The sequence below is a fragment of the Centroberyx gerrardi genome, chromosome 14 (genome assembly GCF_048128805.1).
Source record: "Centroberyx gerrardi isolate f3 chromosome 14, fCenGer3.hap1.cur.20231027, whole genome shotgun sequence".
NCBI lineage: Eukaryota > Metazoa > Chordata > Actinopteri > Beryciformes > Berycidae > Centroberyx > Centroberyx gerrardi.
Window position 1 is genome coordinate 12,092,366 of NC_136010.1, and position 25,623 is coordinate 12,117,988.

Consider the following 25,623-nt stretch of genomic DNA (forward strand, 5'->3'; position numbering starts at 1 on the left):
ATGCCTTTATACTTTCAGGTTAATTGTGATCGGATATTAGAAAGACAAAAGTCCCAGGCTTTCCTACTGTTAAGGGATTCCTTGTTTTATTTGAGAAAATTTGATGAGCTGGGTGCATGGACCCCCAACAGTCCCCCCTCCCATTGCAGCTGCATGGCAACAGTTTTGCTATGAGCTCTGGACAAGTGCCAAAACTAAGCGCGGGATACAATGGAGGAGGAGGCCAAGTTGCAGAACTTAATCAGCAAAACATGACCTCCTCTGCTCATGTCAGTTCCAGGTTGAACCCAGATGAACAGTTTCGGTGCCCACTGGACCCTCTGGTTCACCGCCATGACAAGGGCAAGCTGGACATCAAGAGCAGGAGCTGCAGTCTATTCACCATCTGCCGCTCAGGATTAATTTTCCCCTGGATGAATCCACGGACAACTGACTCAGATCAATCAGGTAAATCTGTTTTTCTTTGCTGTAAGCTAAGTGTGTTTTCTTATTTAAGCCATGCACTGAATGCACAAAATATTGGGGACACTCACTCTTTTCATGAAGTACACTGATGAGGTGAGTCCAGGGAAAAGCCATTATCCCTTATTGATTTCCCTTATCAAATCTATACCAATCACAAAGGAGGAGATGTTGGTAAAGAGAAGCAGATGATTTAGAGAAGGATCTTTAATCTTTGAGACAACTGGATTGTACAAAGGAGGTTGCAACTCAGTATCAGCAAGATATCCCTAATATTTTGTACATTCAGTGTACAACACAAACATTGATATTCAACCACATTAAAGCTGTAGCGGCTGAATAAAATTTAAATTACATGAATGATATCAACCTGAAAAAATCTGACAATGAGATAACATGGTGAATAGACATACACATACTCTAAGTAAAAGCCCACAGCTAAGCACTAAGGCTTTCATACTTATTAACACATTTTATAAACGGGGAAAGCAAACCTCTAAATGCTTAAAAGCAGTATAACCTATCACCTGCACAAAATACTGTTTATCATGGCACAAATTTGCTCCATTCATCAGAAGTGTAGTCTCTCTCTCCCCTAGGTATAAATATGTATATAGAATAGTATGAATGTTACAGTACGATAAACCGAATATCAATTTCATGTTCATAGTTGTGTGTTTTCCCAGTCCTCCCCATTAGACCCAGTGATGTTAAAAGCAGAGAAGTTGCAGCAAGAAGTTGCAGCAAAAGGGCAAGTTGCAAGCAAATTGCCCTTTTGCAATTATAGCATAGTAGGTCACTTACACTGGTGATTGATTATTTTTCACAGAGGACCATAAATAAACATCACTATCTGACCTATACAAGACAAAACTAGCATGTAATAACATAGCTACAGTCACACAATATAGTGGGGTATAATTGAGGAGTATAGTTTTCTCTCTAGGCGAATATAGGCTGTATTTAATGTCCATTAACCCCTGTATGCTATATTGTTATCAACAGGGCCTGGTATCGTACATATACATGTCAAATGGAATCTCTAATGGTGGTTATTTTCAGTGGTGGTCCCAAGGTACCTTTTAAGTGACTGAGATGGGGATTTGACAGGTCTGCTTCCGTGTGTAGCTGTGATTAATGTGGCCTGTCAGACAGCGGTAGTGGCGTCAGATGTTTCCCCCAGACTGTTTCTTCAGGAGGTAACTTTCCCTGAACACATGACACAATAGACAGCCAGACTTGTACAGTGTCTCAAGCATGACGGAATACACAGGAAAGGCTATGGGCCCTACTTTGGTAGAGTTGAGCATTAACATGGGTCTTACTGGTACTTGATCTTACACTTCAAGTCCTTCTGAGGAGGTTCTCTCTTTTCTGATAGACTTGCTAGTTAATGTGACACTTCCTTTTTATGCCCTTGTCTCTCTAAGTGCTTCCCGCCGCATCAGTCAGCGCCGGTGCGGAGGCCGATCTCCTAGGCAGAGGCGGAGGCAGACACAGTGCCAGGAGGGAGAGAACAGCCTTCACCAACAGCCAGCTGCTGGAGCTGGAGAAGGAGTTCCACTTCAGCCCCTACCTGTGTCGGCCTCGGAGGCTGGAGATGGCCGCAGGGCTGCAGCTCACCGATCGCCAGGTCAAGATCTGGTTCCAGAACCGCAGGATGAGGTACAAGAAGGAGCACAAGTACAGACGGGTGGCGAGGCCGTCCCACCGGGCCCCGTGCAACCCCTCTCCCAGCCTGAGCTCATGTGCCGGCCACTTGAGGTTCCCAGGTGCATGCGTTGTCAGAACTTCCTCCACCTCCCCAGATCTGCACTTCATGGATTACGGGCATATGTCCTCTTCCCCCTTTGGTTCTCACAGTGAGGCCAACAGCGGCCAATATATTTGTGTTAACCCTGTGGACCTGCTCCATCTGAACTGCATTCCTCCATCTGTTGCAGATGGTCCACAGTCATCCTGTACTGGCATGGATAGTAGTCATCACCATGCTGGTATTCCAAAACTGGCCCTAGGGCCCAATAATGGTCATCCCTCCTGTGCTCATCAAAACCTCAATGATACATCTACTCTTACTTACTTATGAAAGACTGGTAGACGTCTGATTAGCATCCCTGGATTGATATCCCCTTAACATGCCCTTTCACTATTCATTGAACATTCTAATTAAATTATATGAACTGATCTTAATTACAGGATAACCACAGAGATATAATTGTATTTCTCAGTCATGGTGACTGAAGGCTTTGAGCGTTCCAGTCGATCCACACTTGCTGCCTATATTACACACGGCATGCACAAGACATTTCAAGGACACATTTGAGCAATAAAATAATCACAAGTGGTTCTTTTTGCTGTAGTTTTGTGACCGTTTGTATCGTTGTGCATGTTTAATGCATGTTTTAATCATACTATGAGTCAATTTTGTATTTTCCTCTATTGTCAGATAATAGATAAGTGGTTGTCATATGGCTGGTTTATACCTGTCATAGTAGGCCTCTTTTTCATATGTCGTGATTATGTACTGTAAATAGCGGGTCATTTGTGTAAAATGTTTAACTGTGAAATGAGCAGAAGAATGTTCATATTGAATGATGTTATATTTTTGTTACAGCCATTAAAGGATACAATAAGTCTTTGATACTGTTCTTGATTAATTGAGATGTCATATACATGCTTAATAAATGCATTTGGGAAAACTGTAGCCCTTGTGTAATGTTTACCCTATTCATTGCTTATTAGAATTACATTTTTTCCAGCAGTAGTTTATGATTAAGGAGTCTTGGATTAGATCCCAAAAGAAAAAAATGAGAAAGATTCTGTAATCAAATTAAGGCATGCTTTAGATTCATTGAAAACTCTACAATATTGTGCATTCAAGTTGCACAATCTTGCCACATAAGCCTCTCCCTCGCTCCTGCCTCCAAGTTCCCCACCATTAATCATCGAGACAAGGCAGTCTTTCCAGCACTCCAACCACAAGCTCTGAACCCACTGGGCACCATGACAAGATCTCTTGCCTCCTCCTTCCCAACCCTTGCCTTTTCAATAGCCAAATTGTAGTGCTGCAAGTTGGGGCTGGCCTCCCTCTCAGGGGGCATGTTAGTTGCATGGCTTAGAAGCCCTTCCAGCAGCCCATAGGCCACAACAGACCAATGGGGTTCAATCACTAATGACAACATTTTCTTTTAAAGAACAATGAGGAGACGTTGTTTTTTTTTAACAGCGTCCACTTTGCCGTTCTGACATGTGGATTCTTCACAGTAAACCCTAGCTATGTCATGGAAAAGTTATTTTCCTCTCGCTAATTTTGATTTCAAGGTTTCTGCTCTCGCAGCGCTAAATTATGCACATGGGGCATTATGCATTCATTTGACAGAAGTGGGTCACAGGTTCTCTAGGGTCTCAACACGTCAAAGATAGACAGTAACTTTCACAACCATGATGAAGGACCTGAACCTCCTCATACACCTGATAATGTAACCTCTAATATCAATATTCTAAACAAATTTCGGACATGTTGACAGTTTTATATCAGTGGCCTTTCTGTAAATGAGCTGTCATAAGAGACCACTGACAGCTATGAAATGGAAGAGGTGACGGGGAAGCTGAACCCCTAGTGGTGCTGGATAGATTGACTTCCTGCCCCTAATTTATTGCCTAATCAGTTTCTGGATCAAGTATCATATGGTTACTATTTGACACGATTTGCAACAAGGTCTCTGTAGATACCAGTGGGCCTATATAACTGTAGGTCCACTGACATTTGGAATTAAATAAAGTAAAGTCTACACCACATCTGCATCAAAGAGGTGGAGACAGTATTTTGGAAGGCATAGATGTAATTTAGGAGAAAACTAATAAAGGGCGAGAGAAAGAGATGAAGCAAGGGTGAGTTTCGCAAAAGAGGTTCCCCACACAAATATCTGCTTGGGATATGTGCGCTTACAGAGAGACAGAGAGAGGGGGGTGGGATCCTGAGGAGGAAGAAGGAGCAGACAGTGTTGGATTCCTAAGATTCTTGCATATGCCGGGTGATTTATGGTGTTAATGGTGCCTGGGATGAGAGAAGGCTGAATAGGACCCTTACCTCTGGTTGCTCGCCACATTCTCCTTCCAGACACTAAAAGCCAGGAGAATCCACACTGGAGTGCAGTAATTCTCTGGATGGGGTCAAGGGGGATCCCCAAGGGTCAATAAAAGCCCCCCCAAGGGCCCCACTGCAAGGGGGAATAGTCTTCTTCCATTTCAACATTAAGTTAGCCAGTTGTTCTCACACTGGGTAGCTGGTTAGCGACTAAAGTTATTATTTCCCTTTCACTCACTTACACCCCCCCCCCCCCCCCCCCCCCCCGCAGATCTACAAGGCAACAAATCCCTCTATATTTTTTGATTTTGGGCTTTGATCAGACTGGAACCATACTTTAAGAGGATCTCTGAAGTGATAAATGATCCCTGCCGCGGTGCCATGAAAACAGCTTTGGTTACGGTCCATGATAAATTTCAAAATTTTGTGTTATGTCTTTTACAGTGGCTGCCACTGTCCCATTTGCAGCTGTTGTGAAACTGACTTTAGGGTTAGACTTGATAAATGCTTCATGCATCAAGACTGTTCTTAAGCTGCCGTGAAACGGAAACGAAACCCCTGTATGCTTTACAAAGACATACCGTTTAAAGTACATTTCAAAGCATTTGCCACTGAATTAACAAAACAAAATGCCTAAGGCTTGTCATAGTATCATTGCAGTAAGCTGCTTTTGTCTAATGGAGTCTTATGGTATAAAGTCGTAATCCCTTCAATTATATGGGGCTGAAGAAATGAAGAGTTTAATTCCAGAGATATTCACCCTTTGAAGAAAAAACATGATGTCTATACACTTACAACATGATTGCTGCAATGAAAGTAACATTATACATTACTGTCAAAGTTAAGTCATCTTAAGACCTTTGCTTACAAAATTATTAGGATTTTGAGGACAGAATCATTTGTATGTTTGAAATATTACCTGAGGAATTTCTGGTAGTAGCATCTTCCTAAAATGCATATATAATATTTTAGAAGTAAACTCTTGTACATAAGTAACTGCCACATCATTTGGCCCAATAATGAACAAAATACTAAACTTTTATACTTGGCCTTTGGCAGATTTTGTTCATTTTATGACCTATTAACCTTCTCGGGCTTTCTTCTTTTCTCCTCAGCAGTAACTCCGCTGCCCACCACTCTCTCCAGGTGCTTGTTGCTCAAGATGATTGTTAAGTATCAATTTCCTGTGTCACCTTTATGGGTTTTATTTATTTGTCTGCTCCTTCATGTGGAACGGAGCCTGAGCATCACTCAGGTAGATGGATTATAACTCAACTGCTACGACTCATCAATCTTGGAAATTTGACTTCCTGAATCTCATACAACTGTTACTGTCATATTACGGAACAGCATTATCAAGATCAATGACATTTTAAATGCTTTCCAGTTAAGGATGATCGGTGACAATAAAAAGGTAAGTTGGTGATGAAACTGTCTCAGCTGCGGTGAGCGGCGTTGTGCACAGTAAGGGAGTCACCTACTGTAGCCCGCTTCTCCTTCTGAAAACCACCCGTTAAATGAATGAACTTGTAATCACAACAGTCACCCCGGTAAATGTCACATGTTGATCATTATTGATCACTCAAGAATAATTGAACCCCCAATGGCTTTATCACACAGCATGTAATCAATGCACACTATCAGTTTGGTTATTCTTGCATAAAAGCCTTATGGAAATATCTTACAGGCCAAGGAGGCCATAAACATAATGACATCAGCAGTGTGAAAACTTTGGAAATACATCAGCATACTGATATCCAATAACCTATGCATCCAAAGTTTGAAGTTTCAAACTTCACCAAGTTTAACATTGACAGCTCCTGTATTAATACAGTGTCATGTTCATGGTAATATTTTGCTATTAACAATAATTAGCATGCAAGGTAGACTACTGATCTGGGTTGTGAACATGCAGGGGCTGAATAACAAAACAAAAATAAAACCACTCCTTCTCTTTCCCTGCAGCGAAAACAGTGCTGTATGAGGGAGAATATTACAGTGTGTGCTGCAATGATGAACATTTCCTCCTGTTTCATGTTTAACCCTGCTCATTTCCCACAGTAAGAACTCCGGAAACACACAAGTGTGCACAGCAGCTTGGGGGGAAGATGACTGATGGCTTGTTGTCATGATGTTTGGGATTCTGCCGACTCGAAGCCTCTTGGCTCACAGAACCTGTGAAGCGCTGCAATACATACTACAGGCTATTGTTGAAAAGTCCTGGTATTAGCAAGGTATTGCTTCATTGTCATATTGTTGAGGCTGTGCAGAATGCAGTTATCTGTAATGTCCCTTGCCATTTGCACAGTGGTTGCATTGGATTTATGATTATGGTTCATGTACTGTGACAGATTTCATAGTATTCAACAATCAAGCAAGAGCGATTATTTGAATCTCACACAATAAGAGAATAGATTTTTTTTTTCAAGTGGTATTCCCTGGATTCTGTGTGGGCTAGGTAAACATCTAAGCTAAACCTTTCTTCTGACATCACTATTTTTCAGAAATGTCAATATTTGAAATAAACTGACATGCTCTATCAATCATATAGATAGCCATTCTTCAAATGGTCAATGTGCCACGCTTGAATATCTGTGTCGACTTGTGTGTCTGTGTCTCTGCCTCAGCCTCAGTCCTGTCCCTGACTCTTTCTGTCTCTCTCATTTTCTCTCTCTCTCTTTTCCTCTCTCTCTTCCTCTCCCTCTTCACCCCTCTGCCATATCATACCTTTATGATGATGCCACGCTGATGAGCCTGAGCTCCATGAACATGGCGTAGATGGCCGTCACCCTCCTGTCCCTGTGCGTCACCCAGGCACTGCATTAACGGCAATGACTTCTCTGGTTGGTGGTGACAGTCATCTGTCAGCGCTGGTTAATTCCCAGTCTTCTGAGGGTCAAGAGCTGACAAATAATGAGGCCTGACAGTGTTGGAGGGTTAGACAAGGGTCTGGTGTCAGCAGCCGCCATAGCATCATTACAAGCCACTGTCAGCAGCAGGGTGAGAGGTCAATACAAACCAAGGAGATAATCCTAGCACGGCCGCGGTGATCCCAGGGCCTCGGCTCTCTATTGACACACATCAGAGCATGGAGGCAAACAAATTAGCATCAGTCAATATTCTCTCACTCCTCCTGACACAGCCACCCAAGTGCTGCCATGTTTACCTCACCTCCAGTCAAAACAATAGAGACAATAGTGATCATGATGGAAAATGCCTGCACTGAGTTTTAAAAGGACATTTTAGGGTTGGGTGCACCAGCTTTGGCAGACTAATGTGTGCAGTGTCATTAGGCCTATTTCTGGCCTGTATGTAAATAGTATTCGGAATTCAGTTGGAGGGAAATCAAATTCAGTCATGTAGTTGTAGGTTCCATTTCCCTTAAATAGTGAGATTTTTCCCTTTCTTATTTCTGAATTTCCTCAGCCAGCCCCTGCCAGATTTGTGGTTTAGGGGATACAAGCTGTCCAGTCAAAGGAGCCAGCTCAAGATCACTTGTTTTCTGTGCTAAATGTGATAATATAACTTCTGTTGGGAAAAGGTGCCGGGCATTGATGTGGAAAACACTTCAAATATGCTAATCAAACATATGGCACTTCTAGAAACAAACACGGATCGGTGTCCTTGTCCTACAAGATAAAAAGGTTACTTGGTTTTAAATGTAATTTGAATGCGTCCGAGGGCTGCAATAGGCTGGGGATGCTACACTTTTTTTTTAATTCGTTTGCATACGAGAAAGGAGAGATTGCTCACACCTGTTTTTTCTCCTCTTTTTTCCCCTCTCTGCAACCCCTTTTCGCCCCCTCCCTCTGCTGAAAGCCATTACAGAAATACAATTTCTAATACCTCCGCACAGGTCTTCGATCGACTGCAAACAAATTTATATTCAGGCGGTAAACAGAAAGCTGCAGAGATTTATTTATTGAGTGTGGAGGAGAGAAACAAGCTAGCGTGTGAACCCTGAGTAACCTCCGAGCTGACATGAAGATGGATAAGTGTACCATGCAAATGCATGGAGGGAAGGGATATATTGCACTCAGTCATTCAGCACATCGCTGCCTGTAGAATCCCATTAACTCCCACAGCTGGGACCATATTTCTGTGTTGTAAGAATGCAGTTAGAAGTTGTTCATTACACTGAATTGTTTTGTAATTACTGGAGACTTAAAAGAGATACGAAATATTGTTAAAATGATGATAGCAGAAACAACTAGTTGTTTTAAGTCTATGTTGTTTTTATTAAATGTTACGGCTACTTATAAATTATTCATCATTTTGTAAAATTATCTGAGACGAAAAATAATAACGATAATAAGACAATAACAATAATAATAATGAAACATATAATAATAATAATGATAATAACGATAATAATGATAATAATAATAATAGGCCCTGTCTTTTTAATAATTTATTTTGCATACATCTGATATGGCTTTTTGCTATTATCAATGGATTGATCCATGCATCAAGAACAACAAAAAAGAAAGACAAAAATATATATAGTAATGATTCTGTAACTTCACAGCCAACTTCACCACTGTCTTCAATGATCTGAATTTTTTTTTTTTTTTTTTTTATCTTGACGAATAAACGAACTAGAGCCAAATGACATGAAAAAAACTTGATCTCAGCAGATTAGAATAAAACAGACATAATTAATATAATTGTATCATGCTTGTTTGGTATCTCACTGTTGTCGTATTCCGTGTGAAACAGCTTTAAAGAAGTAATCTCTTTACTATAGATTGATTCCCGTTGATTCACGGCCCATTCAGTGCAAAACGATCAACAACGGTGTTGAGATCACATTAACACTGGCACATCGATATATTAGATCTATGAATTTCCTTTTTCTTTTAAATAAATGCGAACACACAGTGAGAAGTGTGTATTCGAGAAAAAGTAGGTCACCAAACACACAAAAACTTCTGCTACACTGTGAAGCGCCTTGACATTTTCCTTTATATAGGTCTACTGGAAATATTGTGCTGGATGTTTTCCCTTAGATCTGTTGTGAAACCAAAACACAGGCCTTTTGAATTATTCGTCTGTTTTTTAAATCACAAATACCGAGCTTTAAATAGTTAATAGTCAATTGCAATGTAATATAGGCCCAACAGTCCTGGACCTGCATGAGTCATTTTCAACCCATCTGTGCAGCTAGTCTCGGACTGAACACAGCTAATGTTAGGTTGTAATAGCAACACGTTGTGTTGTTTGCACATGCGTTGCTGATAACATATTAGAACATGCTGCGTATTACAAGGTGAGTTATTCCTGACTAAACACACAGATGTGTTGAAAAATGACACATCCTTGTCGAGAGTGTTTTCATGAAAATAGGATTAGTCTGTGTTTTACAAGCCTGCATAACTGTAGGGGAAAGCTTTTGCAAATGAAGAAGCAAATTCTCTATTTTTTGGCTATGGAACCGACTAATCATTGTACAGTTGAAGAGACTATAACTGAGTTTAACTTGGGATGAACATGTCCTCTCTGTCAGTAACAACTTCTTGATCTCTGCTCGGAGCTATTTTGTATTTGTTCGAGGCTAATTACAAATCTGCTGCAACTGAACCTCTAAATACCAGCTGTCACGACCTCTGAACCCATTAAGTGTGCCTTTCACATGACCTAAGCCCTTTACTAAAGAGGGCCTAAGGTTTTCAAGAAGCCTTCACTAATTTACATAATCCATTAGCTACCTCAATGCAGCCCTATATTATGTTAATTCAGCTTTGAAAAATAATGTTTCAATGTAGTCTTAAAAAAAAGAATCATGATAATATCATTCTTGAGCCAAAAGACAGCATAATATTGAGGTCAGGAAAACAGATGTTGGCGCTAAACTGGAGGATGCAGAGAGTGGTACTGATCTTCAGGAAGTGCACTGCTCGCCATAGAACGGGGGGGGGATGCTCGTCTGACGTCATCATACCTGGCTGAATAGGTGAGAGGCCCATGAAGGCCCTCAGAGTGTCTACGATGATGAACTTTGTTGGTGTTCTCACTGTGGCCTGGTGCTATCGTTAGCACGCGGACCACCAATAAAATGTTGACCTGAAGTGAGTTTACAAGTTGCTTGCTTGGCTTAATCAGTGTTGTCTTCCCTGATGACAGAGATGTCCGGCTATTGGCCGAGACCAAGAGGGCACGTCATCTCCATCAATCAGGGATTGCGTTTCTCCACTAGGGATGTCCCCATGGTCGTCCAGCCGCCTGACCATGCGTTACTGGATGCATGAGAGGCCGGGCGTGAAGTGCAACCCCGTCCAATGATTATGCAGGGGGATAGGTGATAATGACTTCCTATCAAGAGTTAACGGCCGAAGGGGAGAGTAGCCCTCTGTTCACGGGCTGCTACCGACCAAAAGAGGTCATAAACCGGGACCTGGGCTGCAGGACTCATCCGGAACTCAGCAGTCGTGAGGAGGGGAACTTAGAGGGGGAAGTTGCCTCGGGATTTTCTCCGCATCCCCGGCACTTGACCATCTCCAACAGTAACGCTGAGAGCGAGGCTTTGACTCTGTACACCTTTTCGGACAGCCCTCCTCCACCGTCTCAGTCTCAGGGCTTCTCAGCACCGGCCTGCCCCCACTCGTCCCGTGTCCCCTGGCGGTGCAGGGCGCAGGGGCAGGGCTCTCCAGGACGCGGATACTGCGCGTCAACTAACGACAACAGCGAGACGCACTCCGGTTTTGGGTCACTTACAGAGCACTTTGAAATCTACTCTCATAATGGGCCCGAGATTCACGTTGCTGTTGTGGAAAGTTCAGCCAACTTGGACCCTGGGTGTAACATAGCTAACATGGATGAAAGGAGTAAAACTTTTGAGTGGATGAAAGTGAAGAGGAGTCAACACCGGACGGGTAAGTTTTGTCCAGGAAGATCGACCAAACCACTAGAGATAAGGGATAAAGCCTACATAGACAAATGAAGCAGCTTTTACATTGTTATTGTAGGCTGAATTCATAGTTGTGAAAGTTACATAGGACTTGATCGAAGTTTTCTCTACAAGCTAAAAAGCTGACGTGTTTTGTGCGTCACCACGCAGAATTTCCTCTATCGTCAACAAACTAATGTTGAATCTGACATATAATTCGCTGACATTTATATCTATCTTCAAACACAGCAAAAGTTTTAAAGGTAAGAATAACTGTTAACCCGATTCCAAATTTGAATATGCATATGAGGACTCGGTTAGCTGTTTCCTTAACGGTCCATGTTAATGTAGGACTGTTGGTTTATTTAACAATTTTGCTCCTCCTCCTGTGATTAAACGAAGCCGAATTTAGATGGAGAGGGAGGGCAAAGTACAGTAAAAGGCCTCCTAAGCCTCAGTATATAGCCTATTCAACCCAGAAAAATGATCAATTATTTACCCTTGCCCTAACGCTAACCAGCAGCCTTTGAATAATGCAACAGACCACTGCCTATCGAGATTCACAGGAAGTTGAGTAAAACTTACTCTTGTAAGCTGGAGTGCTCCCTGGGTATTGATTAGTTGTCTGTTTGTAATGAAAGCCCTTGTGTATCGATTTCAGTTTCCAGCACCTTTACATGTGTCCACCTTTTTAACATAATTGCTGTCACAGATCATCATTTCCCTGACTGATGAGAGCTGGGCAGGGAGCCCATAGAAGCATACATATCCTGGCTTAAAAAAAAAAAATACCAATACTAATATGAAAAATACCCATCGATCCTCAATATTCTGTGAGTTATATTTTATATAGATTCTTTCATTTGATCAATACTGTCAATTGACTGACTGGTCACCGTGGATTGGCTGGGTTCCATAAATTTTGCATACAGGAAGATTTACTTCATGGTGGCCAGTCTTTTTTCCACAAGCCTTATTGCTGTCTGCTGTAAGCATGCTAACCCAAATGCCATGCTCAGTGACCAATAATGTTGGCTGTTACCACAAACTGTTAGTGGTAAAAGACCTGGGTTATTATGTCAGGGGAGCTATAACCACAAAACTGCAATATCTAGCTTTTGATTTTCTACTGGCATGTTACAAATTCAGTGATTGGTGCTTAAATGATGTGGACTTCACACAGCTAGCTTAACATCTTTCTGTTGATGCCACTGTGAGGAAGGTGAAAGGTGACGTCAACGCCTTGTAGTTTGTCTCAGAGACATTAATATTACAATATTCATTTGCCTAGCTCCTTAACACAAATGACACACATCTGATCCAAACCTCTGAGCTTTAACAAGCCATGCTCACACACACACACACACACACACACACACACACACACACACACACACAACCACACAAGCACACACAAAGACATTTCCTTGCTGTTCTCTTCTTATCCTTTCTGTATCTCTCTGAAGGGGATCATCTGGGTAGGAGTATCTCATTAGTGCTACTGTGTAACTTGTAAAAGTGTCATCAGAGAAAGCATGCATTACTCTGGAGGCTGTATTGGTCTTGGCACAAAACAAAGTCTAGCGTATTCTTCCATGTAGAAAGGCCTCCACAGACCTGCTGTAACCTGATCTCCTGGCTCAGTGTATATACTCCCAGTGCGTCATTCTTCAATTATGCTTTGACAGCACCTGAATTACTGTGGGCTGGATGCCCAGATGACTGAGGCAATGTGTATCGATCTATCCCTTTTCTTCTTCCCTCTCCTTGGCTTGGAAGGCCCTTCCATTCCCTTTGCTGGCTGGCTATTTTTAAGCGTGCAAGTCATTCCTCAAATATTTAGTTTGATTCTTTTATGCCTTCTGGCCGGCATCAATTCTATTATCTTTGGAGCCATTAATCAGAATGTGCATGTGATTTGCTCTCCTGAAAGCCGAAGTTCTTAATTACGTACTGTTCCTCTGTATTGGTTCTTCATATTCGCTGCCCTCTTATTCCTAGGCTAGGTTACCTTGACATTCATTTTCTTAAAACACAGATGTCGACATTTATCCTATAACTGACCTTTCCATCTGCTATGCTTTTCCAAGTGGCTAGAGGCCTGTTAACCTTCCTCTCTGTGAATTGTGGTGGGAGAAACTGCACTACACCTGCCATACTGACTCCATTATGCAGCAGCAGCACATTTTCTCAGATCCAAAGACACACTGACAACTACCCACAATGTCAGCACTGAGAAATCAAGATATAGTTGCGGTTCCTGTCATTCATTGCACATAAGTAGCATAGATGATACTTTAATGTGTAACCCAGAAACCTCAGAGGAAAAAATGGAGACATTTACCATTAATGTAACATTTTAAAGGGGGGTAAAGGATTTGTAAACTGTTAAACTGTCATTGACACAGAAAGGCCTAGAGGCAAATTATTAATGACTTTGATGAATATAGTTAATGGACTGTAAACAGTACAAAGTTACTTTGAATTGGTTAACATTCTTCTTGCTACTTTTCTACACATCTGCAATAGCTTACACATCAGCATAATGTTTTCTGTGATTTGGTGCTCTTGTCCAGGGCAAACTTAGATGACAAGCAGTTCCCAATCCACCTATTTTACAGCAACAAAAACACCAAAAATATTTCGCAAGCTGCCTAGAGGCTATTTCTAAAGTTGCTACCTTTGTGAAATTACATCTTTATTACAGAGACAAAAAAAATAGCTCCAAGGTGAAGACTTTGTCAAGTCACTTCCGTCAAGAATTAGGCACGTGGCCAATTCTGCACAAATCAATTTCTTGGAAATAATTTTATTGAATGCTTGAATATTTGTTCAATTCTATTCCTTAATATCACATACATCTTTGAATATTTGTTCAGTTCTATTCCTTAATATCACTAATAGTTTACTATTTAATTTCTAATGCTTTATACAAATAATTCGTCTTAATAAAGTTGATTATTTCAGAAATTCGCCTATTTTCGACTCTGGAATAATTTTCCATCTTATTTCCTGGCAGTAGGCGTGGATAATTTTATTCAGATGGTTTTGTGCTTCTTTTGTGGGTAATCTCATTGATCTTGCTGATGAGTGTTTTCATGTCTTCGCAGCCAGGATGCACATGACCTGTGGGCTGAGTATTGTTGGCTCGGGCCTCAGTACTGTCGAAGGCGGTAACAGCATCTGCACGGACGGTCATCCCACGGTGAACGGGGCCCCGAGGACCAGCTTCACCACCAAGCAGCTGACCGAGCTGGAGAAGGAGTTCCACTTCAACAAGTACCTGACGCGGGCCAGGCGGGTGGAGATCGCCAGCGCCCTGCAGCTCAGCGAGACGCAGGTGAAAGTTTGGTTTCAGAACAGACGCATGAAGCAGAAGAAATTACAGAGAGACGGGCTGGTCCCCGGCCCGGGGCCCCCGGCACCGCACTCACACGCCGACAGTCTGGACACCTGCCCCTCTCCTGGACCGTCCTCTCCAAAACACCTGCCTCTAAACTCTTGAGCCACAGGAGCTGGCTCGTGCATCACAGAGAGGTCGCCGCCAAACCTGCAGATGCTTTGATTCCCGTTTGCATTGGTTTCAATCAGGCTTCACCTTTATTTGCTTACCACGATGGATGCTTATCGCAAAATCACAATGGCAAGTTTCTTTATGCAAGAACGGGTCAGAACAATTTGTCATCCTCCCTGGCTTCACATTGGAGCGCACCAGCGACTGATTTGAATATTAAAATTCGAGTCATTAAGTCGCGCTCTTATCCACACCATGTAAACGAAGAAACAAAAATATATCAATTGGCCATAGAAACTGTGGCAGTCTATTTGTTTATTTATTTTCAATACATTTATTTGAGTAATTGACTTTACTTGAATGTTTATTTAAAAGGGCGTTTGTTTTGCCAAGTTTGTTCTTTAAAATACTTAAAGGAATTAATGTGTTTTATTTTAGGCCTGCATCTCGCAATAGTTTATTTTATTGGAACAGAAAGCAAATAATTTTTTAGTGCACAAAATAATTCCACCAAAATTTACTGCTGCTTTCCCAGGAAATTTTTAAGTTCTAGCATATGGAGCTTTTATATTTCTTTGCTCCGGGTGTTAATGATTCTTTACGCAGAGAGAAGTTATCGGTTCCTAACAGCATCGATTTGAGAGAACAAAAAGTGAGATGCACCTGTTGTAGGCAAAGCACGTCTTTACTATGTTAGCAGGTGATCATCTCTGACTGAGAGTGAAGCATTTAGTAAGTGCCATCCACTGATGTATTTTATATTTTGCTGTGTATTTTGCCCTATTTTGGATTTTCATTATCCTCCGTCCACCGAAGGATTATAATGCCATAATTGACTGATAGATTTATTGACCGCAGGTATTAAGAGTATTGATCCGTGATGATCCATCTATTTGAGGCACAAATCTGGAAGCATTTGCATGCATCTCTAACTGCATATTAATGGAATGTAGAAACATCCCAAACGGGAACTGTTCCGTCTTTTATTGCCCTATACATGCATCAGAAAATGATAATTTAGCTGGAACACTCGTGCGGTAGAATAGACAATAAAACGCTCTCTGTGCTGTTTTGCAGATCAACCAATAAATTGTCTGGCCCCAGCAGTTCGAGCAACTGTGTCTCTGCTATATTCCTTCCAGATTCACATCTCATCTCATAAAAAGTAAATGATTGTAAGCTAGGCCCTTAAACACAGTTATGTTCGCGGTAGCCTAATGCGTTTCTATCAAGTTAATGTCAATTTTAATCTCAAGATATGGGCTTACAGCCACATTAATTTTATGTAAGTGAATATTGCTTGTTTAGCTTTCAATTAGTAATATTTGCATTGGATATGCAGGTACACAACATTGCTAGACAGGCTACAAAGAATGGATATTAACGATCATAAAGGAATGAAACTTGTCAAACAGTGGGGAATTGCCACTTGGGAATAAAAATGCCACATTCAAAATGAATGCATTAGATCTGTTTTAACTGTTGGCAGGTGCTGTCATTGGAACAGCAATACGGCCTATATTTTCCATAATAATAATAATAACAACAACAACAATAATAATTAGACAATTGCACCTCTGCAGGACGTAAGAGTGGACATGGAGGCTGCAGGGCCAAGCTAATATATGCAGTTACACCAGAGTTCACCTCTCACCTCTTGACCTTTGTCTTGCCTCAGGACAACGATGACCCGGTCAGCGGCTCAGGCACAGAAAGATGCACCATTAATTTGGGTGACCTCGAAGTCTCAGCTTTTTTCTTTCTTTCTTTCTTTCTTTTTCTCTCTCACTTTTTTTTTTCCAACGAGCAACTCGGAACGCTTTTGTTCTCGTGGTGGGTCTCTATGTCCTCACAATAATATTTCATCTAGCTGAATACAAGGGCTACCAGGCCATATGATAATTGTTCGCATTATAATTCCATATCAGGCCAGATAATGCGTTTTTTTCCTACACCTAGGGGTAACCTAATTTTTAGCCTATCTCTTATTTTAATAAGCCAAAAAAATGTGCTACTCACTTACTTTATAAACTGGATGAAGGAGTCTCCTGCTTTTTATTTTTTACCGAATAGTTTTTTGGATATTAACTATAGGCCTACTTTTAATGGCAACGTTGACAAATTAATGCTACTTCAGAATACTTAACACTAAAAGTAATATGATTCCATTTCAGAATCCAGTATAAACAAAATTTAGGACAACTATTTTTCATTACAGGCCCAATGCCTATACATCTCTTGTGTAAGTCTACTTGAATATTTTATCTTTGAATATAATATCTTTTCAGACACTATTCAATACAGGGATCTGCATTACTCCTCTCCCAAATATATCTTTGATAATGTTCATCTCATTAATTTTAACTGCACAGTTACAAAGGTATTAAATTCAGACATAAAGGCCTGCAGAGTAGTTTCTGACTGACCTTGGTTACTTTCTACAAACATTTTATAGTTTTACTTGTGAATGATAAGCTTGATTTTACTTTAAAGCAAGACTGAAAATGTGTTGAACTCAATTTATTTTCATTTTGCATTTAAGCAAAATACACACCATTAGGCCTGCCTTCCTCTAAGCAAAATAGTAAGAACCGGAATGCCTAACAAAACAATTAAATCTGTCAGTCTTTTTTAATGCAAATAAGTATGCACTTGTGAAGGTTATGATGATGATGATGATGATGACAAAGATGATTATGAAACAATGATAAGGCCAGTGAATATCAAAATTGTCTCACTGTCCATACTATTAGGAGGTTGATGATATTTGACACTTTTATTATCTTGTGCGAATATGTTTCCAATTGCTGCAGGGCTTGAAGTCACAGGTTGTAATGTGCAGGTTCCTTGCAGCAGGCGTACACTCAGATTTTAACTTTTTCTTACATTTTTAACATGTTCTGTTATACTTAATCACAATTTCTCTTGGACAGTTGATTCAAAACTGAAAATATACAACAACTTAAAATACTACTAAGAATTCAGGTGTGGGGGGAAAAAAACTTTTGTGTGAATCATACAGATGAGGTGTAGGTGAAAAGAAGAGTTGATATATTTTGGGTGAACTATTACTTTAATTCTGTCCTCTGGCAGTTTCAACATTTGCCTCTCAATTGATGAAAGGAGCCCTGCATTGTTTGTTTAGACCTGACATTTAGTTTGAAAGCATTTGAGTGTGACTCCACTCTGATGAATTTGTGCTCTTCTGTAACTCCTTTCTGAAGATGTACGGCTGGCTCACAAGACTGACAGCTGTGCTGTGCGTATACACAAGCAAACACATGGTGAATGGTATAGTAAAACTAAGATAACTTAGCTCAAAACATATTGCTGCCACAGGTAGCAACAGTCTTGACTATAACACGTTATAATTTCCTTCAACTTTATTTTTCTCTTCCTTCCTTTTATATATGGATCAATATTTTGTCATTCTGAAATTTATTCTAACATGTACTTCAATTGGCTCGTTCAATTAAATAATTAGGACATGTATTTGTGAGGAAGTATAATAGCTAAAACATTATCGGTTAAGGTGAGGTTACTTGGTACATTTTAGGATATAACACTCCAATTGAGATATCAAAGTAGACCCGGTGATGTATTAGTTCATGATGAATGAGCCAATTGGCAGTCTCTATTTTCCTCTGTATTGTCTTGTATTGCAGGTTAGCTGATGTGGACAGCTGTTACTATTCTCCTGAGGTGCGCTGCGTAGCATGAGCAATGAGAGAACATATGCAGCTTATAGAATATCTTACATTACATTTTAAATTAACACATAAAAGTGGGTTCTTTTCTGAGCTCATTGTAATTAATACTAAGTTGACCTAGAATTAACTTAATGCATAATATGCATGTAATATCCTCACCGGTGCTCAGGGGAATGAAATCAATTGATCAAGTTAAGCTGTTCCTAACTCCATGTGAAGCACTTATAGATAGCTTAGTTGTTGTTGTGCTATAATTACGAACATTTGAATGTTCTCCTCCCTTTTATCTTTTCTGCTCAACCGATTTTACTGTTTTTCTTTGCTTGCCCTGACTTTCATGCACTATTGGTCTTTTTGATCTTTCTCATTCCCATATTTGACTACCAAACATGTTGTTCGGCAAGAAAGTCAAAGTGAAGTGCACCTGTGTGTGTGTGTGTGTATGTGTGTGGGTGTGTTTGTTTGTGTGTGTGTGTATGTGTGCGTGTTTTCCCATGCATATTTGTATGCCCTGTGTACAATTATGCAAATATGTGTTTTGTATCCTAGGTGCTACCAATAAAGCACTTAAAAAGATACAAAGCACATATTTGAATAATTGTTCTCACACACACAGGCACACACACCCCCCCCCCCCCCCCCCACACACACACACACACACACACACACACAAATCCATACATAACACATTCTGACATAGCTACACTAAACAACATGCACACCAATTCAGTCCTTGCTTCTCCTCTCCTGCTCCACTCCAGGGAGCAGATGTTTGGGGACAGCTTACAGCCTCAGCGAATTTCTGTGTACAAAGCAAACAGCAGCACTCAGCACTTCTGGCTGCAAAGGGAAATTTGCTCTTGAAAGGGGGGGAGGGGAGGCCTTTGAGTCACTGTAAGGTACCCATGAGGGTGGGAGGGAGTGAGAGAGGGAGGAAGAGTGAGAAGGGGTGCACGCAGAGGTGAAACTGTGTCAAGGTTGCATGTCTGTTGCATAGGAAAATTCCCCCCATTTCCTGAGACATCTGGCGCGCTCTGCCTGTGTGTCCAAGCCTGAGCTGAGGTGTGTAGGACCGCATCACGCAGAGCACATACAGCATCTCCCCATGGAATCATGCAGCATCAGTAAAATGAACCAAGGTGGCTCTGCTTCATTTCTGATTGTGTGGAGCCACTCTGACCTCTCTCTTGCATCTCTGTCTATTTCCGCAGTTTGGATTGCCCTTTCAAAGTTGCAGACTAGCATAAAGTGAGGGAAAAGGGAAAACAATGCAATGAGCCTTTACAGAGTTTGCTGATACTGCAGCTGAGACATCAGCTATAACCTAAGCCCAGCAATGCTAATGATGCCATTGATATAATCCACTGATTTAATGGCACTGGTCCTGTTGCGGATATTTTTTTTGCTTATATGCTGACTGCACTCATATCACTTTGTATCCTGAGAAATATTACAATATTAAGAAAATATTTCATTATTACTGAAAATATCTTCCTTTGGCTGATAAGATCACTGAGGTTATTTCATTTTCATCTCATGGAACTAGAGTGTATAATGTTAATGTTATACAATATTAATGTTAAATCAATACATGATTTTGGTCTGTGTTGTCCTTTTCAAAATGTTTACCATGCAGCTTTGCCACATATGCTTAGCCACACGCTGCGTACACAGTCTGGTGTGAATAGGCTCAAGCGCACACATACGCAGACACTCTAATGTCCGAACACGTGTGTGAGTTTACACATTTTGACCTCTCATCAGTGTATTATAATCTCTAAACAAACCATCATAAATGAGCCCTGCGATGCTTATTTGTCTGAACGAAGTCAACCCCCTCCTCCTCTGCCCCCGGGGTGAGGTTGCCATAGTGACAGGTTCGTAGACATATGGAGAGAGAGAGGAGAAGGGGAGCTGGGTTGAAGGGGCGGGGCTGCGGGGGCTGACAGAGGAGAAGGGGATGGGTAGGGGTTTGAGGACGTTGGCTCTCTGTCTTTCAGATATGTCTTTGTGCTTCATCTGTCAATCAGCCATCCGTGCTCAATGAAAGAACAGTTCATGAACTTTTCTCAATCAAGTTTCTGTCAGGCGCCATCTTGGCTGTCTTTTCACAGGGGGAAAGGATTGATTCTTATGCCGCCATCACGTCCCGAAAACACAATGCGTCTGCGGAGGCATCATAAGCAAATGCATTAAACAGAGATGCATTAAACAATTCATTTGGAAGACTGTGTACAGATTTTGCAACCTATGGTCATTTTGTTGTTTATCCTAATGACCAATCAACATTAGATATGCAAATGTTTTTGCTCCTTACTAATTAGATTCAGATGATGTAATCAACCTTTCAGCCAACCTGAGGACAGCTTGACAATGGACAGGGAGAGAGGGAGAGAGGAAAAGAGGGAAAGAGAGAGGGAGAGAGAGAGAGAGAGATAGAGAGAGAGAGGGAGGGAGGGGGAGAGAGGGATGAAACGGCCATCAGGAGTGGCCTTGCTGCTATAAAAACACATTTTTTCATCAGCCATTTTATGTAAAAGGGGAAGACCAGGTGCTCAATCAAACCTCACGCCTACTGTTTTATTTTTCATCTTTACCCCTCCCATTGCTTCTCCACACAAACCTTCTGTGTGCCTTCCCTCTCCCCTCACACCATTCTTCTCTTCCTCTTCCTTGCCTGCGTGTCATTCATCTTCCCTCCTGCCTCTCCGCGGCCTGCTCTCCAACTGATATGAGAGAGTGACCCTCAGGCCCTCAGGGGTCAAGTGATACAAGGTCATTGGCAGGTCATCTCCGCTGACTGGCTGACCTCTAAAAGGACTTCTGGAAGGAGCCAATCAGGTCTTGCTCCTTCCCCCTGCGGCGGATCCCCCTCCCCAGCTCATCAGCAGCCTGTGTCACATGACCAGGGCGAGGCGTCAGAGGGAGGATGATTAATGATGCTTTTAGTACCTGTTTAGAATGAAGCTGTCCACACCGCACTGTAATTACCCACTCCCAGGCGGCAGCTGCCCAACATAATTGCTTTTTGTTTGTTGACCTGGTTTAGTGCAGAGAAAGATGGCTTTGGCTGGGTAAGATGGTGTTATGTACAGTATACAGGGGTGATGATATGTGTATGTTAAGAATTTGGGTGACGTGTGTGTGTATGAGATGCATGTACACGGGTATGTATATGCCTTGGCTCTGTGTGCGCAGATGGGAGAAGTGACACAAGGCATGAAGGCGCTTTATATACAAGATATCCAAGTCTTGAAACAAAATCAAAGTATGCAGTTATGGCATGCGCAGTATCTCTGTCATGACATAGTGAGACATACAACTCTCCCACAGTGAGGTCAAAGACAGCAACAGAGATGGCAGCGCTCAGGATTACCGCATACCATCGAACTACACAAATATTCAACATGCACAGTAAGGAGGGGTATATTCTTTCATGCATAATTTATGTCAACATCTCAAACGCACGAGTGCTGAGCTGCTCTGAAAATTCAAAACAAAGTTCAGGAGGTCAATGGAATTCCACACCTACCGATAGCCCTCCCCCTGGTTCTTTGGCTACATGCCTAAGGCAAATATGAAAATTTCAGTACCTGCGGCGCAGTGCCACGAGGACAGTGACAATGAAACTCAGATAAACAGCCCCTCGTTTGACCTATGGGGAGCATAAATTTACCGCCCATAAATCCTTGAGTGTTTCAGCTCCGTTTGGCGCGTTTGCCGTGCCTCTCTACCCAGACAGAGAGAGGCGAGTGTCGGGTATCAGTGCTGCTGTATGAGCAGCTTTCATCCTGCGCCTGGTTCTCACATAACTCAGTCCTGCAGCCTTTATCACCGCCTCATAAATAACTAGGCTATCGCCTGATAATGTCCGCTTAATGCTTAGTCAATAAAGCCCACAGTAAGAGGGGCCTTTTTTAGCCTCTCTCCTGTACATAAATATAAACAGTGCAGTAGATTGATGTGATGGGCAGGCTCTTTTTACACTGGGACAAAGAGAGGCAGCGTGTGGGCCCCGGAGCTGAAGGTGGGCTGTGGGGCTGCAGGTGTTTGGAGGAGATAGTGGGCTGTAATGAGGGGGCTGCAAGAGAGGGGCTGAGTGGATAGCCTTGACTGATCACCTGTGAAAGGCACATACACACATATACACACAAATGATAGCACACAGACATTAATGCACACACGCACGCACACAGTCACACTCGCTCACACACCCACACTCAGACACACTAATGCCATCATTAGTTAACCCATTGATGTCGATGCCTGGTGCACAAGAGCTCATCTGCCCTATTTGAAGGGCATTAGAGCATGATGATAAAGAGACTCCCAAATGAACTGCTTTTGTATCTTATTAGCATCTTCCTAATCTATTGACACATTTGCCAAAGATGCGCTGCCATACATTGCTACCATAGAATTATGTCTTGGGATGTTAGTTTCATTGTCTCATGCACATAGTGGGGACAGTTATCGACCCCTCGCACTAGTCATCAGACCATCCAATTCCAGCGTTGAGCCAGGGGCAGCTGTAGCTAGTGTGATGGCTGGGATGGGATCAGGCCGAGCCCTGGGGAGACAGAAGAGACTGACAGCGATGTTGCTGGGTTGGACGAGGGGACTGATTGTGATCCATGAGTTAGTCAGTGCAGCAGCACCTGGGCTTGGAGCAGCAGCTGGGAGAGATGGGCAGGGGTGATGCAGTGGAGTCACACAGTGTGCGGGTCAAAATGAGAGGGATGATCCAATCAGCTTGTATTGACAGGTACAGCGTGGGTATTAAAGTTGCAGCTTGGTTTAGTTGCTGGTTTAGTTGTTACACAAGTGTTGGCTATATACACATTTAATCAGATCAAGACCGGCCCTAAGTATAGACCATCTATTAAGGGGCACCAAGTAGGGTGGAAAGTTGATTATTTATGTCCCAATTTCAAATCAATTTTTGAAGTCCGAAAATCAATTTAATATGGATGTATTTGGGATCATAGGAAGATAAATCTTTCATCGTTCATAGGAGCCGCCAGACATAATTGCCAAATGAACATAATGTACTGTAGCTGTTGAAAGTGACCCCTCCCTCCCTTCGTCTCAACTCTTCTTGCCTAAAGCACACAGGCTGGTCTTTCTCAGCTGGTGACTGTGACCTCGAGGCACATTGCAGCCCCCGAAATTCCAGACCCCAAGCTGTCATTCAAGGTAGGCTGGATCAACGCAGGTATACACTGAAAATAAATGAAGAAAAAAGGGTTAGAGCACTTTTACTATAATTATTATAATTTAGCAAAATAATCATCAGATCAATAAATTCAAAGGGGCTATCCTGATTGATTCTGTTTTATTGCAGTGCTTCAACATTATTTTGATGTTTGATAGTGTAGTCACAGAGGCTAACTAATAGTCAGAATGCCTTGCAGAAAAAAATGGCCATTTGATTGATTTATCAAAACATGGAGTTGGCAAGCCATCATATTAAACCTCATGCTATCATTGCTCCTACATGTACAAGAACATTTACCAAAAAATTACATGCAGAGCACTTGCCAAATACATCACAGAGGTGATCAAAAGCTCCTGAGTTCAAATCAAGAACACAACAGCCTTTAGATAAGAGTCATACAGGATCATATTGGACCAATGTTTGATTTGTGAGATCTCAAATGATGCAGGTCAGGGTTAGACTAGGAGACAAGACATGAGCATACAATATGCCCAGTTTGCATGGGCACAGGCCAAGATTCCTTATTGATCCTCCTAGTATACATTGTTAATCATGTTCATGGAGGTAACTTTTCCTCTTAGGAGATATAGAAGAGAGACAGGGTGAAACAGAAAAGACCGGGGGAGAAAAGAAAAAAAGAAAAACTAAACTTCAAAAGGAAGATACAAAACACAAAGCCTAACTTGGTCCCTATCTCTCTCCTATTCCCTTAGCTTCCTGATTTTAACTGTGTGAGTGAGTATTTTAAACCTAATCTTTTATTTTTTAACCATAATCGCAATCAGTTTCATTTTAACTAATCTAAACCTCATCATGTTACACAATGAAATAAACTACACCTTTTTAATCAACCAATCAAATTTTTATATTTCCTTGTGCCTAAAGAATTGTATATAAAATCGTGGGACCAAGTAGAATCATACAGCAAAGCAGCAGCAATGAACATGAGACCTTGGAAAAAGTGGTGTACACTGAAAACGGTTCCGCATTCTGCACCTGTAGGGGTTTTCCTACAAGGATAAGCTGAAGATCTGAAGAAGATACTAAATTGCATTTCTTATTTTACATAGTAACATAGTGTTAGACAAAGTCACTGTTATCAAGCTTATCTCTCTTGATTTATCAGAAAGATATCTCCAATAACATGACAACACGCTAGGAGATAAACACAGCAGCAGCAGTGCGAGTAGCTAGCCTCTAGTAAACTAAAGGAATCACAATCCTGAAAAAAAATAATGAATTCATAATTAATGCATGACATGAATGGCTCAGTAATACAAATTAATGACTGACCACCCAACCTTGAAGTTGCTGGAAGGACTATTTCCTCACTACAGAGATGCTAGTTGCTCTTAGCGTAGCTCTCCACTTAATATGCTAGAGCGTTAGTAGCAGTGCAACAGCTATTTTTCAACAAAATGCAGAGAGATGGGATTATTACAGATGAGTTTGTCTGACTCTGGGTAAGTAATACAATAAGCTTATTTGATAAAATGTTGGTGTACCCCTTTAAAAAGATTACCCACCATGTCTACAACAGCATCACTGTCACCTACCACTCATATCGGGCCTCATTTATCAATGTTTCCTTACGTGAACAGCATTGAAATATACTGAAAAGCTAGACCAAAGCCAAATGTGCATGAAAATGATTCTAGCCTCCATGTTGCCTAATTTGCTGTTGTTTGTTTTCCAGTGCGAATAAAGACAGATTCCATTACAATTTGGGTAATTTGGTAATTTGAG

At 41.5% G+C, this 25,623-nt stretch overlaps 2 protein-coding genes across 2 annotated transcripts; both read left to right on the plus strand.

Annotated features, from left to right (window-relative positions):
• Positions 1-251: 251 nt before the first annotated feature.
• hoxc3a (homeobox C3a) lies at positions 252-10,831 on the plus strand. Its single transcript, XM_078288087.1, has 3 exons — positions 252-447; positions 1,911-2,324; positions 10,746-10,831. The coding sequence occupies exons 1-3, from the start codon at positions 252-254 to the stop codon at positions 10,829-10,831; spliced, it is 696 nt and encodes a 231-aa protein (XP_078144213.1).
• Positions 10,832-10,853: 22 nt separating this feature from the next.
• Positions 10,854-16,043, plus strand: hoxc1a (homeobox C1a). Its single transcript, XM_071905846.2, has 2 exons — positions 10,854-11,421; positions 14,546-16,043. The coding sequence occupies exons 1-2, from the start codon at positions 10,854-10,856 to the stop codon at positions 14,938-14,940; spliced, it is 963 nt and encodes a 320-aa protein (XP_071761947.1). The 3' UTR covers positions 14,941-16,043.
• Positions 16,044-25,623: the final 9,580 nt, after the last annotated feature.

Bases quoted from the DNA above. Each gene is read 5' to 3' on its own strand.
- hoxc3a (XM_078288087.1), top strand. From the start codon at position 252: ATGACCTCCTCTGCTCATGTCAGTTCCAGGTTGAACCCAGATGAACAG. The intron at 448-1,910 runs GTAAATCTGTTT...CCGCCGCATCAG, and splicing joins AACTGACTCAGATCAATCAG to TCAGCGCCGGTGCGGAGGCC. The intron at 2,325-10,745 runs GTGAGGCCAACA...TTTCTCCACTAG, and splicing joins TTCCCCCTTTGGTTCTCACA to GGATGTCCCCATGGTCGTCC.
- hoxc1a (XM_071905846.2), top strand. From the start codon at position 10,854: ATGACTTCCTATCAAGAGTTAACGGCCGAAGGGGAGAGTAGCCCTCTG. The intron at 11,422-14,545 runs GTAAGTTTTGTC...ATGTCTTCGCAG, and splicing joins GAGGAGTCAACACCGGACGG to CCAGGATGCACATGACCTGT.